This window comes from Andrographis paniculata, unplaced genomic scaffold, assembly GCF_009805555.1.
Source record: "Andrographis paniculata isolate CXL003 unplaced genomic scaffold, ASM980555v1 Contig64END, whole genome shotgun sequence".
Lineage (NCBI taxonomy): Eukaryota > Viridiplantae > Streptophyta > Magnoliopsida > Lamiales > Acanthaceae > Andrographis > Andrographis paniculata.
Genome location: NW_026137600.1, coordinates 2,455,545 through 2,482,994, shown reverse-complemented (window position 1 = coordinate 2,482,994; position 27,450 = coordinate 2,455,545). Strand labels below are relative to the sequence as shown.

General features: G+C 33.3%; 1 protein-coding gene, 1 non-coding gene and 1 pseudogene across 2 annotated transcripts; 1 reads left to right on the top strand and 2 right to left on the bottom strand.

Moving 5' to 3' along the window:
• Window positions 1-961: 961 nt before the first annotated feature.
• Window positions 962-7,880, bottom strand: LOC127261782 (protein IWS1 homolog 1-like). The gene is made up of 11 exons (XM_051290182.1): window positions 7,618-7,880; window positions 6,760-7,270; window positions 5,891-6,007; window positions 2,615-2,835; window positions 2,382-2,511; window positions 2,233-2,295; window positions 2,040-2,117; window positions 1,796-1,884; window positions 1,639-1,704; window positions 1,399-1,552; window positions 962-1,284 (listed from the first exon to the last, which is right to left on the bottom strand). Exons 1-11 carry the CDS (start codon window positions 7,635-7,637, stop codon window positions 1,186-1,188), a joined length of 1,548 nt encoding a protein of 515 aa, XP_051146139.1. The 5' UTR covers window positions 7,638-7,880; the 3' UTR covers window positions 962-1,185.
• Window positions 7,881-14,932: 7,052 nt separating this feature from the next.
• Window positions 14,933-17,348, bottom strand: LOC127261689 (uncharacterized; annotated as a pseudogene).
• Window positions 16,688-16,793, top strand: LOC127261936 (small nucleolar RNA R71). The gene has a single exon (XR_007841029.1). It is a non-coding gene; the product is annotated as a small nucleolar RNA R71 (small nucleolar RNA).
• Window positions 17,349-27,450: the final 10,102 nt, after the last annotated feature.

Here is a 27,450-nt window from a genome sequence, read left to right as displayed (position 1 = left end):
AAAACATCAAATCAAACACCTATTTTTTATTTTTTATATTATATTAAAAATCAATTTTACATTCAAAACATCAAATCAACACCTGTTTATATCAGGTCAAATTAAAAAATTTTACTATTCAAATCCCAACTAAAAATCCAAACTCCCAACCAAACACACCCTTAAAAGAAACATACCCATTGTCTTTGCTCTTATGTACTGCAAAAGTAGAATGGTGGGGTGTTCAGAGGGAATATAGGTCTAAAACTAGAGATTTTAAATTGCTTTGGGCATAAAATTCATCCCAAGTCTGCAAACCAAACACAACCCCTATGTTTCACCAGAAAATTTTTCTTTTTTTTATAAAAAAATATGTAATAAATAGGCTTATTCACTGTGTTTTTAGATAAAAGTATTTTTTATGTTTGATATTCAAAATTACATTGGTAACATATAAAATAATATTTTATTTTGAATTTATTAACATTTTCTAAAAAAATAAAATATATATTATACATATTATATTAATATCTATATATATTATATATTTTTTAATAACATTCATTAAAAACTGTTCCACTTGAAAATACTAGTGAGAAGAATGAACATACAACAATCACAGATATTCACACACATTATTCCAAAATAGAAAATAGACACACCAAAACTGGAAATTTTGATTAAATAAGTATCACATAAATTCACACTCACTATTCCAAAAATCACATAAATTCACACTTCTAAATAAATGCATATGAAATATTCTCACCGTCAAATCAGAAAGTATATATATTTCTATTTTAAATTGTCAAATTTCAAAGTAATCATTTCATTACATACCTACTTTTTTCTACAAATGCCCTCACTTTATCATCCCATTATTACTTTTTACACCAAAAAACCAAAAGCAAAATTATCTTTATAGTACTTTTAACTATCCACTACAACTAAAATATTATTCTGCCCTAAAAGTAAATGTATATACTTATTAGCCAATTTTATTTCATACTTATATTTTATGAACATTTATTCTTTAATTAAAATACCACAATCCATTCTTAGCAAAGTCTCGGGACTCTCGACATCACAACAAACACTTAAAGAGTACAGAAAATAGTCCATCAACAACAACGAAAAGAACTCTCCAGAAACAACAGCAATTCAACTGAGAAGACAACGTTCACCTGGCCCGGCAGACGGGATAACTCAAAGATACTTCACCATGCCACGCCCCTCCACGCTCAGTTTTGTGGCCTGTAGTTGCTTACGTTTTGGCGCTTTCAATTGCTGCAACTTCTTGTTCATCTGTAAATGTAAATACCGCAAAGGAAATAAACAATGGATCAATTTCTGCAGCACAATTTAACCCAATATAAAAATCACGATCATCAAGAAACGGGCATAAACTAAACCACCCACCTTTGCCCGGCGCTGGTCCTGCGCCATTTGTTTAGCTCTGGCCCTAATAGCTTCTGGGTCGACCTTGGATTGTGGGCGAACCACAAAATCCATTGACATAGCTTCTGGCCTCGAGGCATGCTGCCTGGAAGATGACTGGCCAGATTTCGAGCTCCTGTAGATTTGGCCAATTGGATATTAAAATTAGACAACATAGTTAATTAAAATAAATTAAGTTTTGTATGAGGGAGAAATTTTTACTGTGAATATCCAGCTAAATCAAGGTCATCATCACGAGACGACATTCCAGCTCCTTTATTCATGGCCCTGTAATAAGTTAAGAATATTCACTGCAGATTAATTTCTCGAAGAATAAAGAATATTCAAGCACGTTCTTCTCTCAGAATTTTAAGCATACTTTTTAGCAGAAGGCCTCTTGAATGGCCTTTCCTCCTCAAAGTTTTTCATGTCCTCAAACCTGGTGCTCTTATTGAATATGGGTCGGCTCTGTATAAAAACCATGATGAAATATAAGGCGATACATAGGAATCAATTGTACAAAATCTGAACCTTTATATTTCCAAATGCAACATTTCAGTCACAATTAAACATATTAAGTGCTGAATCTAACAGAAGATGGAAAAAATGGCTAATTAATGTACCCATTTATCAACCAATTCCTTAGCCAGTTTGCGATTGCTGGTAGTTTCCTCTTCCGACTTTGACAAGAACATAATCACCTGACGCCGATAATAACTCAGTCATAAGAAATCAGTATTCCAATTGCTACATAAAATTTGAAAGGAACAAACAAGAGTGTCCACATGACCACAGCAACATTAAGAAACTTTTCACCTTTCCAAGGCCACTCTTCTTTAACTGTTCTCTACGATCATATTGCTCTAGATCAATGGGAAACTGCAGCACCGACAGAAACAATCAATTTCCAAATAACAAAAAAATGCCGTATAAATTAAACCCGTGAAAGGATGTGGTATCTATACGTCACTCAGGATCTGCAAAACTGCAGCTCGGACATTAATGTTTGGCAAGCTTCCATCTGGTAGGGGTTCAAGCCAGTTCTTCAGCAGAGTTAAAACTCCATGATCTAGAAATTCTTGTTGGAGTTGTTTTCTATACAATACAGTATGCAATATTTGTAAGGAAATTCAAAAAAAATAAAATCTAAATCACTGCAATATGGAATGGAAGAGAAGAGGCAGAACAGGAAACTGACTTGGAAAGCACATCAGTTAGAAGAGACAGTTTCCGCAACTTGCTTATTGCAGGTCTACCCTGACGATTCAGCTCCGCATCTTCTTCTGCTACAACTTCCAACTCTGCCATCACATTCTCTACAAGTAGTGCAATTTCTGCGGCACTTTTTTCATTTTTCTTCTTCTTCTTGCCCACCTTGAACATCTGCTTGATTTCATCATCTTCTTCACCCTCTTCAGCCTGCAGAATTACAGCATGAAACACAAAGACAAATTATTTTCCTAACAATCAAATGTATTAAAAAAAAAAAAAAAACCAAGTTAATCCCAAACACCCTTCAAAATCTCAGATCCAGCCAAAAAAACATTAATAATGATAATGATACTCCACATATGAAAAATCAGAAGGAAAAATCAAACCTCCTTCTTTGATTTAGAGCTCATCTTAAGCTATAGTATAACTTGTATCGGAGAAACCAAGGAAAGGCAAAGATGGAGAAACACAGAAAAAATAGATAGAAGAGACAAAAGTTGAGTGTACAGAGGAAAAGAGTGACCTAAATAGAAAAATTTCAAATACAATAAAGCAAATGAAATCAATGCTGAGGTAGAATAGCATCGTTTCCTACACGCAACCATGCTTTCAAGATTCTCTTCAAGCGCGTGTGTTCACGCGGGCGTAAAGGTAGAGAGGGACAGGTGAATTAAATGTAATAGAGTCGAAGACGTAAACTAAATGACCTCATCATTTATAACCTCATACCAGAGGTGTCACTAGAACATTAAGCACGATTTAATTATAGTTGGTGACTAAAATAACATTCTAATTAGTAATTTATGTGATGCTCTAAGTGGCTGAATGTAGAGTTATTGAGTTACTTAATATTCAGTGTTCTAATAACATAAAAGAAATGAGGGGAAACAGTAAATACAGGGACTGCATTTTGGTTGCAAAACAAAGCCATAAATTCACAATTTTTTTAATAGCAAAAAAAAAAAAAAAGAAAGAAGCAGAAACATCAGTTTATCGATCATAAAATAAATTTCAACAGAGAAATGTACAAAGTAACACCCTAAAATTCCTACATCCTTACTCCGCCAGAGATAAATGTCAATAAACCCACAACAAAGCAATGGAATTCTGGCTAAATCAACAGGACAATTTAACTTGAACACAAATTAAACAGCCTTCATTGGTAACTAGTAACTCATTGTAAAATTTAACTTAGATTTTATTATTAATGGAAGGAAAGAAAGGAAGTAAATTGCTTAATGACATTCCAGCAATATTAGTATGAGAAATAAATTGTCAATATTATCTGGCATGGAGTGAAATTATTATTTAGTAAAGTACTTATAAATAATTAAACAAAGTTTCGATACAGAACTTTCTCACCTGTAAAAGAGATACTTTCGGGAGAATAAACAAATTGAGTATGCAGAAGTTCAGCTTAAAACATTAGGGTTGGCAGGTATTGTCCATATAACGGGTGTAGAAACACCAAACATGTGACCGAACAAGTTGCAGTTTGATGTGTAAGATAAGTAAATGCCACTCTGGTGAGCACATATACTAGATTTTAGAAATGGTCTGGATTTGACTAGTATGCGGAAGCAAGTCACACAATCAAAGATGTTTTAACATATATTTTCATCTATGAAAATTACAGGACAGGTGGGTGCTTAGCCAGAATGTCACACTACCTTGGAGATGGCATGGCTTACAATAAATAAATAAGTTCTCTAGGAAAGTTAAATTTACACATACAAATTGTAGATAAAACAGGGATGGATTGACACACAGACAACCAGATAAACACAAACACAAGAAATCGATTAAGATCTAGTTAGCTCCTTCATAGAGTAACATTAATTAATATAATGGTGTTGACAACTTGACATAATTTCAAAATTGTGCATCTCAAGGTCTTGTATGGCCTGGTGGTAGGGTTGTAAATGAATCAAATCATTTTAAAAAATATATTTAATTATTTGATTCATTTCGAATCTTAAGATGATATTCATATTCGATTGGAAATAGTTTTTAAATTATTCGATTCGATTTCAATATTATACAAATATTTGATTCAAAATGCGATTCATTTTTATTTTATCCGATTCAATTTGAAGCTATTCGTTTAGGACTTCTATTAATTAAAAATTTTAATAATATTATTAAAAAACTTGATTAAAAACTGTACATATTTATTATTTTTTCACACTGACAAAAAAAAGACTTCTTGCTCTAATATAAATAAAATTTTATTGTATAAGTGTAGTTTTAATTATATAATACTCCCTCCGTCCCAAAACAATAGAGACATTTGGGATGGGTACGGGAATTATAGTAGATGTAAAAGTGTTTCTAAAAGACTAAAATACCCTTACTTTACGTAATTATTGTGAAATAGTAGAGATAGTTTTGTAGAAAGGTGGAAAGATGGTTACCAAAAATGAAAATAAGACTATTGTTTTGGGACGAACGAAAATGACAAAATGAGATTATTGTTTTGGGATGGAGTATTTATTTATATAAATTTAAAAGTATCATTATTAATAAATTTAGTTTAATTATTTCTATTGGGAAATACATATATATGTATATTACTACTATATTTTATACTATTTATATGTTCTTTATCATCGAATCAAATATTTACGAATAGCGAATCGAATATTAAAATTTCATATTTATATTTGATTCGTATTCGAATTGAACAAAATTATTTGATCCATTTATGACCCTACCTGATGGTGGGGATGGACTCGTAACCGCGAGGTCATGGGTTCTAACCCCCAATGCCCTAGATCTTTTTTGACACACATAGTTCACCTAGTGTGACTTGCTTTGCCGAGCTTAGTTTATAAACTATTAGGTTCGGCCGAGATTTACCCAGAGCGCACTCGAAGACTAGCGGCTTTGAGTTCCGATGTCATTAAAAAAAATTGTGCATCTCATGTTTAAAATAGCGCCAACAACTCAAATGGCAACAAAATTCATGGTGATCATAAATGGTTTGCTAGACAACCTTATAACAGCAAAGCTTAATAACACTTATAGCGATTGTCACTTATAAATTAGAATGGAAGTTTATATCTTCTCCAACAAAAGAGATCTAGTTTTTAATTAACACCCATAACACTTCAAATGCAGCTAGCCATGAACCAAAGGAAAAAAGGGAAGCAAAATAACGACAGTTCAAGAATAGAAAGTTAATAAAAGTTATTACAACAAAGTTTATTTGTCTAGAGTGTATTTAAAATACAAATGAATATATAATAGATAAAATCCAAACCTGGGGATGACGACTTGGTGAATGCTCATTGTCACTTCCATACCGATCAGCAGGATCCACACCACTATCATCTATGAAGTTGTCATCATCAACAGTCCGAACACCGTCTTGATCATCCTATATGAATTTTAAGCTGAATCAACCAACAGTGTGCCATTTGAATTTTAAGAAACAGCAAGCAATGAAACATTCACTTGACTAGTCAATTATTTAGTGGCAGAAATCTTAACTTAAAAATTAAATTAATGAAACCTGCATCATGTGGTAAGCACCATATTTCTTTGATACAAATAAACATAATGATGGCAAATTGAAAACTCAATTGTAATTTTAAATTACTCAGTCTGATCAACATATATGACCATTAATAACACTTGTTGGAATGTGCTTACACACGCGCGCGCGCACACACACACACACATATATATATATCAAAGAGTGTACGGAGACCCACCCTCACCATCAAACTCTTCCTTTAAATCAATTTGAGACGATTTAAGAGAATTCAATACAATCTTTACACTCATTCAAAAATTTTACTAAGACAGGTCTCAATAAATCAATGTGCACATTCAAGCAATAAAATCATGTGTACAAAGAATCGACAGTAGATATGTGCAAGCATACACGAATATGTAAACAAACCCCTCAATTTTACAAAATACTCAAAACTCCCAACACCTCTGTAGTTAACATTGCTCAACAGTTTTATCAAGTTCAATGAATTCCTACCTTAACTACAAAAACCACTAAAACTCAATGACTTCACTTCAATAGGCATGTAACAAATAGAGAAGTGAATTCCGACGCCGCAATACAGAACATATCGAAGAGAATAAAATGAAGGCAGGCAGGCAGTCCAAACCTACCTCTGAATGACCACCCGCTATGGTATCCCACATCTCCTTCATCTCCGGGTCAGCCTCATGATCCCTCGTACTAGAACCTCCTCCTCCTCCTCCACTTTTCCTCAACTTTAACTTCTTTTCCCCTTTCTCCCCTCCCTTACTCCTCTTCTCAATACCCTTACTCTTCTCCCCTCTTCCCCTCTTCCTATTTCCTCCATCTGAATAATTATCTCTCACTACTCCACCCATGTTATCTCCATCATCACCATAAAACCCACCAATGTCAACCTCATTATCATCCAATCCAAAATCCTCCACTGGACCTGGATCTTTAAGGGGCGATGATTTTTTTATCAACCTCTTCCGGGGCTTTGCCTTGAAATCATCATAAACTGGAGTTGGCGACCGCTCACGGCGATTGTACATGGTATCATCATCTTCATCGTCCAAGAGATGGTGCCGAGGCTCATCCTGATCGGATTGGAAATCGGCATCGAAGTCCATCAATGGCTCTCCATCTTCATCTCGGTGCCTAAACGCGCACATAGACGAAACAATAATATAAAAACACCATTTCAAAATCTGCAAAACCTACTAAATTCAAGAACGCCCCTTTCCCACAAGACCACACAAGTACCAACATAAGCCAAAAAAAAACAAAAAAAAAAAAACCTGTTAAGAAAGGATCCTTGCTCAATCTAAAAAAATTGGTGATAATCGGATAAACAAAGGAATCCTAACGTTTTCCTATTCCTATGTGCGACAACGTTTAACAAACCCTAATTCGAAAAACATCCGTGAATTCACCGCCCAAAATTGCTGAGAAATTATACGAGAAACCCTAATTCTGCGATTGCCAAATTGGAACAGGATACTTACGGATCGTTTTCGTAACCCATGATCGATTAGCAAAATCACTCGCAGCCGAGCACCTGCGAAGGAAAAAAGGCACACGCAAATGGCGATGTGCCCTAGGCTGATCTGAGCGGCGTGCTTTAAATCCACTTGCAGGTATCTTGAATTGAGCCTTTGCCCGATGAGTTCCTTCCGCTGACGACAATAATCGACCCGTATAAAATCTAGTGAATTAATGAATTCGAGCAGTTGGTGATACACACCGCATAGTTCCTTCGTAACAGTCGAATGACAGGGTAAAAATATTACGGTGTGACAGTTTTGTGAGAAGAAATAGGCACATTTCTCAAAAATATTATCTACATAAATAAATTATTTTTATATTATTATACCATTCTCAATATATATCATTTTTAAAAAAATACTACAATTTTATAAAATCGGTAACATTTATCTTTCTTATTAAATGGAGAAATAAAAAATTATTCAGACTATTTCACAAAAGAAACAAACTCTCGGGAGGCGTTTGGTACAGAAATTGCACAGAAATAAGAGTAGATAATGGAATTTGAGAGAAAATAAATTGAGTAATTCTCTTGGTTTGTAGAATAGAAAATTGAGTTGAGAAATGTAAAAAAAATTAAATGGATCAGACAAAAATAAATGATTAATCTAACAAAAGAGAATTTTAGCGAATAAAAATTATAAAAAAATATTTATGGTAACTTTTTTTAAACAAAAAATTATAAATTATATACGAAATTTATAAGATCATATTTTAGTATAAATTTTTTTAAAAAAATCGTAAAAAATCAAATACTTGAATGATAAATTAAAAATAATTTTTGTAAAACTAAAATAATATAATATAAATAATTATAAAAATGAAATAGTACAAAAAAAATAAAAATATATATACTGAACATCATTTCTCTTCATTTCTCTGAATATATGAGAGAAATAAAAATAGAGAAATAAAAAACAATTTATTTCTTAACTTCCATTTATCTGATTCAAACAAATAAGGGAAATGAAAATATTTTTATTTCTCTACTGTCAATTCCCTATGCCAAAAACACCCTTACTCTCTTTCTCCCTCATCTAATTGACATCTTTATTTTTGTCAAGACATTTTTCTATTTAAGTAAAAATTTATTTAATTAAATATATAACATATAAAATCATATAATCCATTCAATTTTTTTTTATTTTTATCTCTGTCATAAAAAAAAAACAAATATGTTTGTTTATGTTTAAAATTCTAAATTTTTTATAAATTTAGTTTATATTAATTATAAATAAATAAACATATTTTTTATTTATTTGTATTATAAAAAAATTTATTCTCTATCAAATAATATCTATATTGTATATATTTTTTATTATGATATAATTTTTAAATTATTTAAATACATATTCTAAATTTTAATTATATATTAATTTTATCTTAAAACTTCTAATATTATTAATTATATAAAAATTAATAAAATAATATCATAATTTACTATTATTAAACATCATTATAATACTGTATGACTAATGAAAAGTGTCAATTCCACCGGGACGGAAGAGATACATATTTTTGTTCTATTTTTTTTTATTTTGAATAGATGATATAATATCTCTTTTGTTTTCGGTCAAAATAAAAAGTATATATTTTACTTTATTTCGTGAAATATTATATTAAATTAAACTATGTAAAATACTTCAGGGTTGTTCTTCCACTATATTTTTGACAGAAATTTCAATATATATAATATATTAAGGTGTGTTTTTTGTATTAGTTTGGGAAGATTTGGTTTAAATTTCAGTTGAATTTGATTTGATTTGATTTTTTAATTTTGAAAAAATGTCATTTTTTTGGGTTAATAGTTGGGTTAATAGGTTTTGTTTTTATTGGAGTACTTTTGATAGATAATAATAGTATTAAATTGAATAAATTAAATTTTTAATTAATAAAAAGAGCATCAATAATGGCCAAAAGTAAAAAGGCTTCCAAATTCTTATGTGTACAAGCCCACCTCATCAAGCTATGGATTGAGAAAAATAAATTACACAATGGTCTTAAAATTAAGGTGTGTTTCTTTAGAGTTGGTTTGAGAAATTTTGATTTGAGATTTGTTTGAATTTGAATTTTTTTATAATTTTGAAAATATGTGTTTCTTTAGCTTGGTAAATTTTGTTTGAATTTGAAGGGTTTTGATGAATAACAATGTGATAGGTAATTATTGGTTTGATATAAAATTATGATAGTATTATACTACTTCCGTCCGCTTATAAGGGTCTCATTTATTTTATTGTTTGTTGATCTTTAAATATTAGTTATTATATGAAAACGTAGTACAAATCAAGAAAAAATTATAAAAATACTTCTAGTACTGTCTTATAATACTATTATAATAATATTTGTGCAAATTTTTTTTACAAATATAAAGATATTTTTAAGTTACAAACAATGTTGCAAAATGTAAATGAGATCCTTAGAGCCGGACGGATAGAGTATTATTTTTTGAATATATAATTATTAAATTCTAATTATTAATTATAATTAAATAATACAGGTGACCTGAAGCGTCGGGGTTAGAACTCATGATCTCATGGTCATACGTCCAACCTCCACACCATCAGGCCATCTTTTAGGGGACTTCCTTTCTCTCTTCTTTCTTCTTTCTCCAAATTGTTCTTTCATCCTTTTTTTCTTCCTTTTTTTTTCCTTCTTCTTCGTCTCCAGCCACTTTGCTAACAATGCCTTGCCGCTGACCCTCCATTACCCGTTGACAAACAAATCCCACTGCATTGTCGGTATATTGGAAAGGAAAAAGAAATTTTGGGTTGGTGAAGGGGCGGAAGTTATGAAAATGGAGTGAGGAGTAAAAGTAAGAGGAAATGCCGCGACCCTCCATCCCTAACGTCGTCGGTGAGTGGGGTTTTAGAAGAGTTTTGTTTGATAAATAAAATGGGAAAGGGAAATGTTGCTCAATGTAAAAATAGACGAAGAAAGAAATATTGTCGATCAAAGCCTAGGAAGAGTAGGTGGTAGAGTCTGTCCTCTAGCTTCGGTTTCGCCCCAAAATTCCCTTCCACAGTGCCTCAATTTTGATAGCTGTTTGTTTTAGATTTTAATTAAAATGAGCAACCAAAACAAACAAGACTCTCAAATAATAGAAATTCACAACCGAATAAAAGATTTCATCATTCATTGCTTTAATTCACTCAATTTTATATTTTGAATTGGTTGCCTTATACACACTAGGGGCATATGAAAGAAAATCAAAATCATTAAACCTAACAAATTGTTTAATAGTTCTTTTAGGTCTATTTAAAATTCTTTGATTCAAATTATCATTTGAAGGATCAAACATATTTTTTCGTTGAAAATCAACACAAAATCAGGATTGGTACCATCGTTTTCACATTGAAAAACTACTTAAATTTGATTAAAACTCGTAGAGTTTTTTATATTATTGACATAATTTTCTATACTTTATATAAAAAAATACTCATATTCTATGCTGTGTTGAATTATTGAATTTTATGAGAAAAGATAATATATATTATTTTTTTATTAATATTTATAAAAAAAATAGTGTCAAAACAAATTTATTGAGTAAACAAACTAAATATATATAGATATCTTTTATTATTGATCAATTCTATATACCTCACATCAAAAAATATTTTGCACTAATAATTGTTTTCTTTTGGGGAATTTTCCCAAATTTCCACTATTCATCAAAATTTTTTCTCCCTAAAATATTAAATCAAATACCTATTTTTTTATTTTTTATATTATACTAAAGATCAATTTATATTAAAAATATCACATCAATATCTTTTTATATCACATCATAGCACTATTCAAATTCAAATTTTTTACTATTTAAATTTCAACTCAAAATCCAAACTCCCCAAACAAACACACAACAAACAAATCCTTGATGTTTTTTCTTTTTCTTTTTAGTAAAAACAAATTTGTTTATAGTATAAATAAATGATTTAAATACCTCTAACCTAAAAATTATTTAAGTTCAGTCACTCCTCATTTTAACAAAGTATTGTACTCCATACTTTTTATTTGAATTTACACTTTATTCCTTAATACCAACTTTACCCTTGAAATCACAATACATTATAATGAATATTGTATGTACTTTATGTTATTTTTATATAAACCTACATTATCTAATTATATACCTCAAAATTATCCCGCACTGTATGAAGAAAATGTCAAATTAATATGCTTGGAATTTTTATTTATATACTAAAATCAATTACAAAAATTTAAACCGAAAAAAAAACCTTAATAAAACTCATAATCTCATGTTGTGGATGGGTTTATTTCTTCCAATCTCTTCCCATTCTACTATGCCCCCCACTGCCGAAGCACCCTGTGACCTATCGCGCAGTCAATCAAATATTTCACCTACTCTATGATTACAATTTAATGTAATATAGGGGAAGAGATCGTCTCCACAGGGATTGTGTGATTCACTCTTTCGTGTTGTAAATAAAGGGGGAATTTTCTTTTATTATCTAATAAAAATAAAATAACAAAGCAATTAAATTAAAGGGGACTGACTATCAAGGGGATGCCTGGCTCAAGGGATGATGCAGTTATGACACTTGTGTTTTATCATTGATTCAATAAAATTAATTCTTATTAAAGTATCAATAAATTGGTTATAGTTATCAACAAGCTCTGACAACCAATTTTTCCTTACAGTGTAGGTAATTAAGGTACGACCGTTAACTACCCCTAATTAAGCAAATAAACCTAGGTGCGCCCATAAGAATATTGCCTAACCGCATTCCAATCTAGAAAACCCAATTCAAAATAATTACTACCTAAGAGGAGCAATTAGATTTGATTGTCTAACCCCGGGAAGGAACTATTCAACCCGGTTATCACCTATTCAAGTGCGAATACAATTACGGATATCCTACCTGAATTGAATTTAGATTATCAAACTAATTTAAATATCGGTACCAAAATATTCAATCAATCTAACAATCACAAACGCTATTATCAGAATTAGACAAATATTGATAATCAAAAAGAACTTTTATAAAGAAAATCAAGAATCTCCAAAACAAAAGAACCAAAATATTATCACCCCACCCCTCAAATCAGAAAAGTATATACTCCATAATCAAATAACAAAGAATAAAAGAGAAAGATGAAGTCATAGTGAGAGGGGGAAATCTTCTCTGTCGATTTGCTCATGCGCGATCTATGAATCTGTCAGTCTCCTGCTCCTGTGCGTTTCTGCCCTAGCCGTCCTCCTCTTTTGAAACTGTGATCCCTCCTTTTATTTAATGTTTGCCCTAATTATTTTGTAGATGGGCTTTTGGGCCTTTAATTAATTTTTTTTTTCTGCCAATTATGCCAAATTTAATATTTGCCCTCTGCACACAGCAAATAAACAATTCGTATATAAATTAGGTAGAATCCAATCAAAATCACCCAAATATCGCATATGATATGAATATAAAACGCATGCGATTTCTAACTATCAATTCTCCTCACACCTAGATCATGCTTGCCCTCAAGCATAAATTCGAAATAAGCCAAAGAAATCGCAGGCAACTCGATATGACAAGAGGATCCAACACAACCAATTCAATCTGAATTTTAACACATCAAACCAAGTCAACCTCACAAGATAAAGTGTTTTCTCACATGCTCTCTGAAGGAATTAAATGTATAATTGGCTCAACACTCAGGTAGTGCAACAAAAGATTATCCTATAGGCTTGAGTAAAAATCAAATTTTCCTTACTTAAGATATTCAAATCTAGCATAGAGAATCAAAGGGACTTTCAATAAGGGTTGTAACGGGGCTTATGGTCAGGGTAGAAAAAAGGATATACAAGGGCTAAAATATGTCAGAAAAGAATACAATAAGAACACGATGCTAGCACATGAAGAACAAATCGACATAAATAATCAAATCCTTACTTTATTCACTGCCCAAACTTTAATAATGAAATTAAATAAAAATACTTTATTAAGATAATTATTTATTTATTTATTTTTGTATTATTATTTTTTTGTTTTTTTTTTCATTTTTTTTAGGCATTTGCCTATATATATATAGCTACACTATCCACAATTATTTCTTCATACTATGACTTATTCGTACCCAAAGTTCGTTTCTAATTAGTGCCGAAGGAATAAAGTGCATCACAACATGGACTTAAAGTAATTCTTTCTAACATAGGGTTCAAATCGGAGAAGGCTCAATCGAAAGAAGGGTATGAGGCTAAAAAAACAGTTTATTATAAAAGAAAAAATAGGCTAAGAAGGCTAAAATGGGCTAACTAAGGAAATATATTGTGCTGGGTAATAAAGAAAGGCTTAATGGGTTACCTAATGCCCTTATCATTTTCAAAACGCAAGACCCGATAGTTGCAAGTTCAACATGCATAATCACTCAAGTTCTAGGTCATCTAATTGAGCACTACAAATCACACATGAAAAAAATTTCCAAAAGCTTGAATATATGCAATTTATTTTCTACTGTGACTTTTGGAACATAGGCTCAAATTCTCACAGGGTTCAAACGTCGACTTGACTCAACATATCACCAATCAAATGTCATTAGTCATGCCAAACTAACCTATCACACAAATCACCTTTGACTCACTTTAGACAAATCTAAAAAACATGCGAAAAGACAGCAAATCAGGCATAAAAATAGCACAAAAATCTCTCCCCACATCTAAAGTATGCATTGTCCTCAATGTAAAGAAAACAATAAAAGAAGAGAGGAACTTCCCTGGAGTCCATAGGGGGTGTAGTAGTTGGGAGCTTTGTTAACACCTCTTCATTTGATTGTGATTTTTAGGAAGGCTTGAAGTTCTCCTGAGTCCTGCGAAAACAACTAACCAACGCAAGCCTTTTAGAGGAGCGGATGTGGTGATCGGCGATGACTGAGCAGGGGAGGAAAAAGTCGACAGCGCCGGAGGTTGGAGGCGGCGACTAAACCAAACAAAACTATCAAAAGTATTATTAGCAATTAAATAATAAAAATAAATAAAATTAAAGAAAGCAATTAAATGATTTGGGTTGTCTCTTAAAAAGCGTTTTTTTTTATAGTCTTTGAGCTAGACTTCGCCTCGCATCAATTCTGAACATCGAAATCGACAACGGGTGCCGACTTTATAGGATCAAGTGAGGGTCCCTCGTGGTATAATTTGAAGCGATGTCTATTGGCCACACACTTGTTCTTCGGCTTAGAATTTTGATTCTCCTTATGACATTTTTTCGCTGCCAGCAATGGTGATCGCTTGGGAATTCATCTCCACTTTTCGACAATCTTTTTTCTTTTTTTACTCTCTCAAGTTGATTTTTTCTCTAACTGTTTTGTCAACACAGTTTTTCGTTTATTCTCATTACCAACTTCACAAGTTTCCTGCACCACAGAATTAATAACATTAATTGCATATAACGATTCAGATTCAACAGGACATTTGACGGGATTAAAAATATTGAAATGAAATTCTTCTCCATCAAACTCCAAGCTGAGTGTGCCATTTTTAACATCTATCTTTGTTCCTGCAGTGCACATAAAAGGTCTTCCTAACAAAAGAGGCGGTGGATTAGAACAGTGCGCATCATGCATATCCAGAATATAAAAATCAACAGGAAAAATCAATTCATTCACTTGAACTAGTACATCTTCTATCATACCATCAGGATAAGCATTGGTTTGATCAGCAAGTTGAATAATAATTCCTGTTTCTTTTAGAGGCCCTAGATTTAAAGAGTCGTATATTGATCGAGGCATGACATTAATAGCAGCTCCTAGATCTAACATAGCCTTAGTTATTTCAGTTTTTCCAATCTTACAAGGGATAGAAAACATACCTGGATCACCTGTTTTTGGTGCTACCTGTCTTTTGATAACAGCAGAAACGTTCTCACCCGCTATAATATGCTTGTCCCCTCGCAATTTTCTTTTGTTGGTGCACAGTTCTTTCAAAAACTTTGCGTACTTAGGGATTTGGTTGATAGCTTCCAGGAGCGGGATATTAAGTTCCACCTTCTTGAATATTTCCATCATCTCTTTTCGTTTGTTTGCCTTTTGTGGTTTCTTCAACCTGTCAGGAAAAAGAGCTGATTTAGTTTCAGTAGGAGGAACAGAGTTAGGAGGTATCTTTTCGTGAAGTTCGGCCTCTTTTTCAATCTCCATCTCAATATGATCTTCATACTGTTCCTTTGAGATATGAGGTGGACCTTCCAATTCCTTTCCGCTACGAAGGGTTATAGCACTCGTATTCCTTGGATTAGGCCGGGAGGAACATTCAATCATCGTATCACTGCAGATAGTGATAGCGCTGACATTTGCTGGATTTGGCTCAGGTTGAGCAGGCCACTTTCCTCTTTCACGTAGGTGTTTCACCTCATCTGACACTTGATTGATCTGACCTTGTAATTTGTCGACAGTTGACTTAATCTCTTGCTGGAATTGCAGGGTACTGGTAGCCATAGACTTCACCAAGTCTTCCAAAGATGGACTGGAGTTGCTTGTGGGTGCTTGGGGCGCTGTTTCTCATAGAAACGAGGTTGTTGCATCTGCTGCATAGCTCCAAATGGTTGATGAGCATTACCCTGCTGTGCGTTTCCATCACGCAAGTTCGGATGATCTCTCCAGCCTGGATTGTAGGTGTTAGAGTATGGATTGTACGCTGGAGGTCTATTCATACCGTAGTTTGCAGTGTTCACATCCACTGCACATTCTTCTTGGAGGGTCGGACATGCATCTGTAGAGTGTCCTGCACTCGTGCATATTCCACACGCCTTGACCTGGACACTCGGGTTGGATTTTTCCACGACCATCTTGCGAACAAAGCTCGTCAACTCAGAAAGTTGTTGTTGTATAGATTGGATGGCATGGTCGTTGTTGTCTCCGCTCATATGTCCAACATCTCTTGAACCAAATTGCTGCGTGTTTTCAGCCATCCTCGCAATAAGATCCCAAGCTTGTGCCGGCGTCTTATTTACTAAAGCTCCACCACTTGCAGCATCGATAATGTTCCTGTCCATCAACGACAAACCATCATAAAAGTATTGAATCAATAATTGAGAGGGAATTTGATGTTGTGGACATTTAATGATAAGCTTATTGAATCGCTCCCAATAGTCATGGAGCGTTTCACCTGATGTTGCTTGATGCCACATATCTCCTTTCTCAGAATCGCAGCCCTGGAAGCTGGAAAGTACTTCTCCAAAAATTTCTTTTTCATGTCGTTCCACGTGTCGATGCTTCCAGGTGGGAGATAGTAGAGCCAATCCTTTGTAGCATCTTTGAGCGAGAATGGGAAGGCTCTGAGTTTGATCTGTTCATCAGTAACACCTGGTGGTTTCATGCTGGAGCACACCACGTCGAACTCTTGCAAGTGTTTGTGAGGTTCTTCACCTGCAAGTCCATGAAAAGAAGGCAATAAATGAATTAATCCAGATTTTAGTTCAAAAGCAATAGTGTTATTCAGAGTGGGAAAGTTAATGCATAAGGGCTGCTGCGCCAAGTCGGGAGCAGCCAACTCCCTTAAAGTGTGGGTATCCTCAGCCATGATAGTCTCTTGATCACTTTCAGAGTCGCTAGAGCTAGAGATTTTGAGGTGGTTTAAAGATTCTGCCAGCTTCGCAACCTGAGCAGCTTTTCGTTGCTTGGCTTCCTTCCGTAGTTTTCGCTCAACCTTCTCGATCTCAAGATTAAATATCAGTTCGCCTGTACGAGAAAAATGGGGCATAAACAAGAGGATAAATTAAAATAACACAAAAGAGTAAAACAAAGCACCAATCCCCGGCAACGGCGCCAAAAAATTGACCTGTCGCGCGGTCAATCAAATATTTTACCTACTCCGTGATCACAATTTAATGTAATATAGGGGAAGGGATCGTCTCCACAGGGATTGTGTGATTCACTCTTTCGTGTTGTAAATAAAGGGGGAATTTTCTTTTATTATCTAATGAAAATAAAATAACAAAGTAATTAAATTAAAGGGGATTGACTATCAAGGGGATGTCTGGCTCAAGGGATGATGCAGTTATGACATTTGTGTTTTATCATTGATTCAATAAAATTAATTCTTATTAAAAAGTATCAATAAATTGGTTATAGTTATCAACAAGCTCCGACAACCAATTTTTCCTTACAGTGTAGGTAATTAAGGTACGACCGTTAACTACCCCTAATTAAGCAAATAAACCTAGGTGTGCCCATAAGAATATTGCCTAACCGCATTCCAATCTAGAAAAACCAAATTCAAAACAATTACTACCTAAGAGGAGCAATTAGATTTGATTGTCTAACCCCCGGGAAGGAACTATTCAACCCGGTTATCACCTATTCAAGTGCGAATACAATTATGGATATCCTACCTGAATTGACTTTAGATTATCAAACTAATTTAAATATCGGTACCAAAATATTCAATCAATCTAACAATCACAAACGCTATTATCAGAATTAGACAAATATTGATAATCAAAAAGAACTTTTATAAAGAAAATCAAGAATCTCCAAAACAAAAGAACCAAAACATTATCACCCCTCAAACCAGAAAAGTATCTACTCCGTAATCAAATAACAAAGAATTAAAGAGAAAGATGAAGTCATAGTGGGAGGGGGAAATCTTCTCTGTCGATTTGCTCATGCGCGATCTATGAATCTGTCAGTCTCCTGCTCCTGTGCGTTTCTGCCCTAGCCGTCCTCCTCTTTTGAAACGTGTGATTCCTCATTTTATTTAATGTTTGCCCTAATTATTTTGTAGATGGGTTTTGGGCCTTTAATTAATTTTTTTTTTCTGCCAATTATGCCAAATTTAATATTTGCCCTCTGCACACAGCAAATAAACAATTCGCATATAAATTAGGTAGAATCCAATCAAAATCACCCAAATATCACATATGATATGAATATAAAACGCATGCGATTTCTAACTATCACCCTGCCAAAATAATCGCCGCCGAGCCTCATCGCAGAAACCTTTGCCACCATTGGAAGTCTCCCCTCACTGCTAAAAACTCCGATCCAGCTCAAGACATCGAAAAAAAACTCCTCCCCAAAGCAAGTTCAAAAAAGTAAGTTTAAAGTTATGTTTTTTATATAATCGATTTTCCGAGTTTGTGGTGTGCTTGAATCTATTTTATTTGTGTCTTGGTTAGGCTTTTACAAACCTTGGTACCGGGTCTTTACTTTGCATCGTATCGCATGATCGAGTCGAATATAAGTGCTTTTGATGTATTTGAAATTGTAAATGGTCTTGTTGTATATAAAAGTATCTTCATTTGCATTTTTATAGGTTTATATTTGTGGTAAATAGTTGAGATGTGTGGGAGAGCAAGGATGATAAATAAACAATCAATGTTAGTGAAATATTTGTATGTACCTTCGTTATAACATAGAATTCATTACTTATGTTCACTGAAGTACGTCTATATGTTCTGTATATACCTTTGTTTTAATTGGATGATGGTAAAACAAGAGACGAACATACTACTATTGGCGATCCTTCGAAGTGGAAGTTGTACCGATGCTCTAACTAATATTGTGGTAGATGATGCATTTCTAAAGAGGAGACCAAAACGATATGTAATTTTCTTTCGAATTTTGATATACGACAAGTGCTAGCCTATGTTATATATATGTATAGTTTTCTTAAATGTCAAACTAACTAACAGATTTTCGATTGTATGGCTACTATATGGAACCATAGACTGGTATATATATTGTCTGAAGCAGTATCAATTTGTTATTTAACGATGTTATCGACGATCTCAAAGTTTATATGGAAAAAATTGTTGCAAAGATTTTATCATGGGGCCCCAGAGGGGCTATCTAGTACGATTTTTATGTAATTTGTTATGGATGAATTAGATATAGCTCGAATTTGTAGCATATGGTTCTAAATTTGGGGTACTTTTATCCGTTGATGTTATATTATGTCAAATACTTTGATGATCACTGTAGAATCTAATTTAATGTATGATATTAAGATGTTGTCTATATATACATTTATTCTGGTAATGTATATGTCTGTATACATGATATGTAATCCAAAATTTTTAATATATACTTATGTTCATGAATTCTACACTCGATCACGTGAGAAGATATATTGGAAGAAAATATGTACTCACATAAGTGGTTAATATACTTCGATTTGCAAAATTTTATGGTTGAGTGTTAACAAACCCCTAGTGGAAGTCATATCGGCAATGATGATTTTTGTTTCTTCATTTCACTAAATTAGATACTTCTGAATTGATTGAATATACTCATATTGACGAATAGACTTTATAACTAAATTTATATATATTTAATGTATATTGAAAAGATGTTTACTCACCAAATTATTCTGAAAGCACTGATGGACATGTTCTATGTACATATCAATGACTAATATATTACATACATTGTGGGTATGTCTCATGTTTAATATTTACTTCCCATACCTTTTATTTTGTATTCTTGTTGGGATATTTTTTATACTCTAAAAAATACTTACACAAACAATAACAATACATAAAACATCATACATCATCAGTTATGCACTAACTTAAAAATATTTATTACTACGGTTCATCACATGATATGTTATGGCATATATCTTCTAAGTGACATTCTCACCCACCCTTCAATATATAAATAAGTAATCTCATTGGTCATATAAAGTGAGTGTGATATAATCAACTCTAGCTATTTGATCCAACACCAATCAATAACAAATTTTGGATAAATAATTAAATACTTATGTTTACAGTAATTATACATATATAAGAATATGAATACTTGCATACACAAGATGTACTCTCTTGATTGGATATGTATATCTCTGGTATTAATGAATATACTCTATAAAACGTCACAATATACTCATATTTTCACTATAATTACTTCGTTGTAAAAATTAAATACCTGCATAGATAAATATGATATATGTTAATGTGATCTCAGATAACGATTAGGGTACACAATAGACCATGTTATACTATAATGAGTACTTAGGGAACATAAAGGACTTCAAGTATTACGTAGAATTTAATAAAAAAATATCATATACAATGTATCATCGTTATTAATACATATTACTCATATTCATATTTTATATAACTATAATAATATGTAACGTACTTTCATTGTGAATTCACATACATTTATTAGTTTATGTACAATTCACATGGTATAAAAGAATTAGTTTTGAATGATATGTACCCCAACATGACAGTTGTGTACACCCAGTAATATACAAGGGAATATGATTAATTTTCAAATCATTCAATAGTGGTCTCGTACACAGATTTACGTTTAATGTAAAATTTTCCAAAAATAAAAGGAAATTCTAGCTACGAGATGACAAACCAGAAATACATACGATAAAGTCTCTTTGTAACTTTGTCGGTTGTGTCCTAGACAACCACAACGACCATATTTTTTCGATTTGTTTCAATTGACGTGATTCAAAACGTCTTTTCTTTAGTCAGAATGATTAGACAAAATATAATGACCTTACTGAGCGCATCCAACTATTTCACGACTCGGCTAGATTGTTATTTATTATCATCCTACGAGTCCCTTGGTGGGACATTCATCCAATACATAGGCTGCAATTATGCAATGAAGTTTTGGGCAAATGATATGGCCTTCACAATAGACGTTATATGTTGCTCAAAATCCTTCCACAGCGGGGTTTAACCGATTTTTTTAAAAACAGACGTCTATCGTTTCTTGTTGTACATCGAATATCTTTGCATTACCTACACAAAATATAATTACTTTGTTGTATATATCATAATTGATGACATATATATTCTATACATACCTGAATGCGAAAATTGTCCACTAGGATCAAAGATAGTATGCGTGGTGAGCTCCGAAAAATACAACGGAGATGGATTTTAAAAATCGCGAGTGTCTACAAAAATATATTATTTTCATGACCATCAGTGTGAAGAACATATTTTAATCTCCAAAAAACCATTCCCAAATTTTTATCATTTTTGGAAAACACTGCTGAAAACAACAAGATTTTAACATTATCCAATATATAAGCACATGAAATAAATTCGAAAGCTCATAAGTTAGTAGTTATAGTATATATCAACAAAATCAGGGTATTTTAAAAACAAATACAATGTATGGTATCAGACAATGTGAGTATATGGTTAATAAATATAGGTATATTACAACAAAAAAATATTTTCCGTGAAAATGTCCACGCAAACTAGTCTGAAATCGCAACAACCCCCATAAAGTTTTTCATATACATATCATTCTATCAAAATGTCTTACTGCTAGAAACCTCACCATTTTGTCTATACCAAAAAAATTAAAAAAAAAAAATATCTCCAAAAATTAAACAAGAACATTTGTCAACTACAAAAATTATTTTCAAGAATACAGTTACTTACAATATCGAATAATGGTGAAAATGATCAATCATACCTGAGTTCCGGTATTCGTTTTCAACTAATTGTGGGCAGAATCGGTATTTGGCAAAGAATGATCATCTTCCGCGAGCCCTAACAACACCACCGTAGTCAACACACAAAATTATCGTATCTAAAAAGCATCGCAGTCTAGAATCGAACCTTAATTGCCTTACCTATTTTTTTCTCGCGTTTGGAATTTGGATTCAGTTTGCCTTCTCATTACTCTCGCACATAAAAACCCGAACACATAATTGCAAGCAGAATTGATTTCGGTTTCAGAAAGAACATCGCAGTTTAGAATCGAACCTTCATCACCTTACCCATTTCTCTCTTGCGCTTGGGATTTAGATTCAAATTGTCTTCTCATTACTCTCACACAAAAAAAACGAACACATAAAATTTTAGACAAGATTGATTTTGGTTTCAAACGAGGGCAATATTGGAAAGAGGAGAGGGGTAGGGAGTTAATCACAAATAAAATTTAAAATTAGAAAGTGCAGTGTGCACAAGATATAGGTGGAGACTGAATTTAAAATTAAAACAGAGATGGGTATTTAAAACAAATTATCCGACAAATAAAATTAAAACATCCAAAACAAACACATTAATTAAAAAAAAATGCCCTAGTAATTTCACATCCTCAATGCCGCACACGAGAAAATTGCAAAAAAAAATCCTTCAAGTATATTTAATTATCACTTTTATCATTATTTATTTTGTTGACAAAATATATTCTACACATTTGCAAAAGTCGTTATTTATGTCCTCTGGCTGCATGTGATGTTTACAAAACAGTTGTCCTACGCGAAGCCAAATGACAAAATGATAACTTTTGCAAATGTATAAGATATATTTAACCAACGAGATAAATAAATACAAAATAATAATTGGGTATACGCTGAGGATAATTTTTGCAATTTTCCCGTGCTGCCCACTAGTAGTCGGTCTTTTATCTTTTCTTTCACTCTATATTTTCCTCCTCCTTCATCCTCTGTTTCTCGGCCTTGACGGATAAGATATTACTTTCTTATAACTAACACGGTTGTGTTTATAAGAATATGTCAATGTTGGATGGCTATGTCAGACTTGTTATATTTACATTAACAATTTTTATTGATTTTTTAACGGTAGGACTAAAACTCATTAAAATTAATTATAATAAGACTAAAATTAATTTTTTATATTGAGATTACAATTAATATAGTTTGATATATTGAAACAAATATTTATTTTTTGTCCTAATTTTTTATTAAACGGTACTATGCTTTAGCACGGGCACATGACTACTATTTTTAAAAGAGACAAATGTTCGGTTTTGATTTCAGTTGAATTTTTTTATTTGAATTATTGTCCGAATAATATTTTGATATTTATCTTGTGAGAAGGGTAATACAATATATTGTTATCAAGAACCATATGAATTGAGTAACATTATTTGGATTTGAAACTCTGTGAATGGAAATTCCCTAAGTTATTTTGGCATATGAACTAATGGTGTCTTAATTTCTGCAGCAAAGACTTTCCAAACGACAAAAGACATATTTGAGGAAAGATCAAAATATGGAAACTCACTCCTTCTATTACGGTGCAAAGGAAAATTAGTGTGGAATCTTTTATTCCAGGAATGTGAGTGATTTACTCAACCGGATAGGGTTGAAGATTGGTAATGTGTGATTTGGATATCATACTTTAGAGAGAAGAATATTGAGTGATGCTCTTATCCATCTATCCATATCGATTCCCTTTAGTTTTGAATGAGTTTTTGACAGAAAAATTCGTCGGAGAGGTCGAAGGTGTTCAGAATTAATGGAGTTCCAACCGGAGGGAATGATCAAGCTCTGGAATTCTCTGCTGTGTGGTCGTTGTTAGTACGAGGTTGTAGCAACGAGAACCTTAGGAGGTATTTTCCTGGGTTAGCCATGACTAGCATTAGAGTTAAATGAGTTGTGGTTGTTTATGTCCTTAATCAGCACTGGTTAGTGGAATTCCTCCTCGATTGGTATCCTCCGGATGTAGATTGGTTGATAATCGAACCGGGTCAACAAACACCTTGTCTTATTGTTGTTTTATGTTCTGCATTGTTTTTCGTTGTTGAAACGTACTTATAACTGTGAACCGCCCACGCTTCGGGTGTTGGCCCTTTAAAGCGTTCGAATGTGTTTTGTTCGATAAATCACTTCCCCAACATCTGGTATCAGAGCAGTGTTCTCTAATTCATTGAGTAGATCTGGTCACAGTTGCAGACATGAGTAAGGAAGGACGTTTAACATCATGACCTCCATTGTTCGATGGGACAAATTACCAAAGTTGGAAGAACAAAATGGAAGCCTTTCTGATGCTTCAAGGTGAAGACGTTTCTGATGCTGTTGAGTGTGCATGGTGTCATCCTATGAAAACCATTCAAGATAAAGATGGTGTTACTACTCTTGTGAAGAAACCGAAGAAAGAATGGACGTTGAATGAAAAAGCTGCTGGAATAGCAAACTCGAAGGCCCTATTTTCGATTTTTAATGCTGTGGATGAAACTCAGGCGAAGCTTATATCAAACTGAAAAATTGCCAAGGAAGCTTGGGACATTCTGGAAAATGCATTCGAAGGTTCAGCGCAAGTCCGAGAATCTAAATTAGATCATGTGGAGACATTGTTCGAAGGAATGAAGATGAATAAGGACGAAACAATCGCTGTTTACTATAATCGCTTTATGGATGTTGTCAATCAAGCAGAAGCTCTTGGAATGCACTTTGAAGAAAAGAGGCTGGTGAGGAAGATGCTTAAAAGTCTCACAAAAAATTTCAGGCTAAAGGTGATTATGCTTGATGAACCACCAAAGCTGAAAAATATGACGTTGGATGAATTATATGGTACATTGGTGAGCTATGAAATGAATTATCTTGAAGATGAAACTCTAAAAAGCATGGCCTTAAGTGTGGAGGACATGGAGCTGATCGAATTTGATGAGAAAATAGCATTTCTGAGTCGAAAACTTTCAAGAATGGTTAGTGAGAAACGTGTAGCAAAGATGAAATATGGGAAGCTTCAGAACCGTGGTGGTTATCAGGGTGTGAGTACGTCTAGCTCACAACGGAAATACTCTGAACAGAAACCATTAAATTACAGCAAGCCAAAAGAGAAGTTCGATGGTGGATTCAAGAAGAAGTTGCCTGAATCAGTTCAAGAGTCTACCTGCTATGAATGTGGAGGAATCGGTCACATTAAGTCTGAATGTCCAACAGTGAAGAAAAGGGAGAAAAGAGCATATCAAGCAACATGGAGTGACAATGATGAACTGTGTCGAGGAACAAGCTGAAGATGATGAAGTTGTTGCTTTCATGGCCGATGAATCTGAATCTATTAAAAATGATGGTGGTTTTACTGATAAAGCTTCAGAGGAATCCATAGAACTTGATGCTGATGAGTTGATTGAAGCCTATGAGGAGATGGTGTTAGAGCAAAAGAAATTTGTGGTGAAGAACAAAGAGCTACTTGATACCATCTATCGATTGGAAGCTCAGAATGATAAATTAGAAGATGAGATCGAAGTTCTGAAGAAGGATGTTGCTGTTAAATCAACTGAATCAGATGCTTTGAGGAATGAAAATCTGAGGCTAAAAGATGAGAATGATCGTCTTCGGAAAGGAAAAGAAAAGTTGGATGATGAAATTGAAATTTTGAAGAAGGATGTTAATGAGAAATCAACTGAAGCTGATAGATTAAAGGCTGAAAATGTGCAGCTGAAGCAAGAGAATGATAGACTTCGAAAGGGAAAGGAGAAATTGGATGAAGTACTTTCGATTGGAAAACCTTTTGGTGATCACAAGGGAATAGGTTTTTGTGAGTCCTCACATAGAAAACCTACTACAATTGTCCGGGGTGGACTTCTTGCTGATGTTGAAATTCTAGAGAACAAATCAGTTCCGATGGTGAAGCAGAATTTGAAGAAGAACAAAAACAGAGATTGGAATGAAAATCGCAAGACACAGGATGTTAGACAAATGTCATCACGACGTAATGACTGCGGATACTGCAGATGTCCTGGACATACAGCTGAAAAATGTTTCAGATTGGCGAAGGATATTATGAATGGCAGAAATATTCAGTGGCCTACTGAAGAACTCAGACAAAATGTTAAAGTCAGATTGGTATGGATGCCCAAGAAAAATCAAAAGGCAAACATTCTTACAAAGGAGTTGGATGCAAATCAGTTTGAAAAGTTTGGTCGTCAATTGGGTATGCATTCGTACCCTACTTGATTTTTCATGCATTGGTGCTTGATAAATTCTCCAATATATTTCTATTGATTGAGATATTCTTGGTGAATATTGGAGAATGAAAATAATTTGAAAAGATTTTGTTGAAAAATCCAAAAAGAAGAAGTATTGCGAATAGACTTTTATTGAGCAATGGCAAAAGTCAGATTTGATGCTATGGTTGATGTTTTGGTTATGGATTGATTCAACGTGGAGGACATTTAAGTCCTACACTGGATTTTGAAAATTTTCTAGGCCTTGTGTTGTTACACATATCATTGTTGATGCTGCGAAGTTGCTGCTACAACAAATCTGATGTCGAATCAACCGGAGTTGCTTTTGTTGTTTATGTTGGTGTTGCTGCTGATGTTGATGTTGCTGCTGCAAGTATTTTTCAGCGGACCAAATGAGAAGGAATTCGTGAAAATGGAACAAGTGAAATTGTTTGTGAAGCAACTGAAATTCTTGATGATATTGTTGGAACAGTTGCTGGTGACGGTGATGAAGTTGCTACTGCAACCATTTCTCAGCAAATTGAAGGTACTTGTTCTTTTTGTCAAATGCTCCCACGAAGGGGGAGTAATGCAGGAAAATGGGAGATCATATTTTCAGGGGGAGTTGCCCAAGTTCTGATTCTATCTGCCTTGCTGATTGTTGATTTTATATGTTGTTACTATTTTCGTTGGAAGTCTGAAGTGATTTCAACCATATCATTGTGAAGGTTGTCTGTAGCCTTTTTATGTTTGTTGGCATTTAATAGTTGAACTCACTCTTGGATGATTGAGTGCGTGAGTAGGTTAATTCCTGCATTTTTTTTCGTGATTTCATATGTCAAAAAGGGGGAGAATGTGAATGGAAATTCCCTAAGTTATTTTGGCATATGAACTAATGGTGTCTTAATTTCTGCAACAAAGACTTTCCAAAAGACAAAAGACATATTTGAGGAAAGATCAAAATATGGAAACTCACTCATTCCATTACGGTGCAAAGGAAAATTAGTGTGAAATCTTTTATTCCAGGAATGTGAGTGATTTACTCAACCGGATAGGGTTGAAGATTGGTAATGTGTGATTTGGAGATCATACTTTAGAGAGAAGAATATTGAGTGATGCTCTTATCCATCTATCCATATCGATTCCCTTTAGTTTTGAATGAGTTTTTGACAGAAAAA

Bases quoted from the DNA above. Each gene is read 5' to 3' on its own strand.
- LOC127261782 (XM_051290182.1), bottom strand. From the start codon at position 7,637: ATGGGTTACGAAAACGATCC. The intron at 2,512-2,614 runs GTCAGTTTCCTG...TGTATTGTATAG, and splicing joins CTAACTGATGTGCTTTCCAA to AAAACAACTCCAACAAGAAT. The intron at 2,296-2,381 runs GTATAGATACCA...TCGGTGCTGCAG, and splicing joins TTTTGCAGATCCTGAGTGAC to TTTCCCATTGATCTAGAGCA.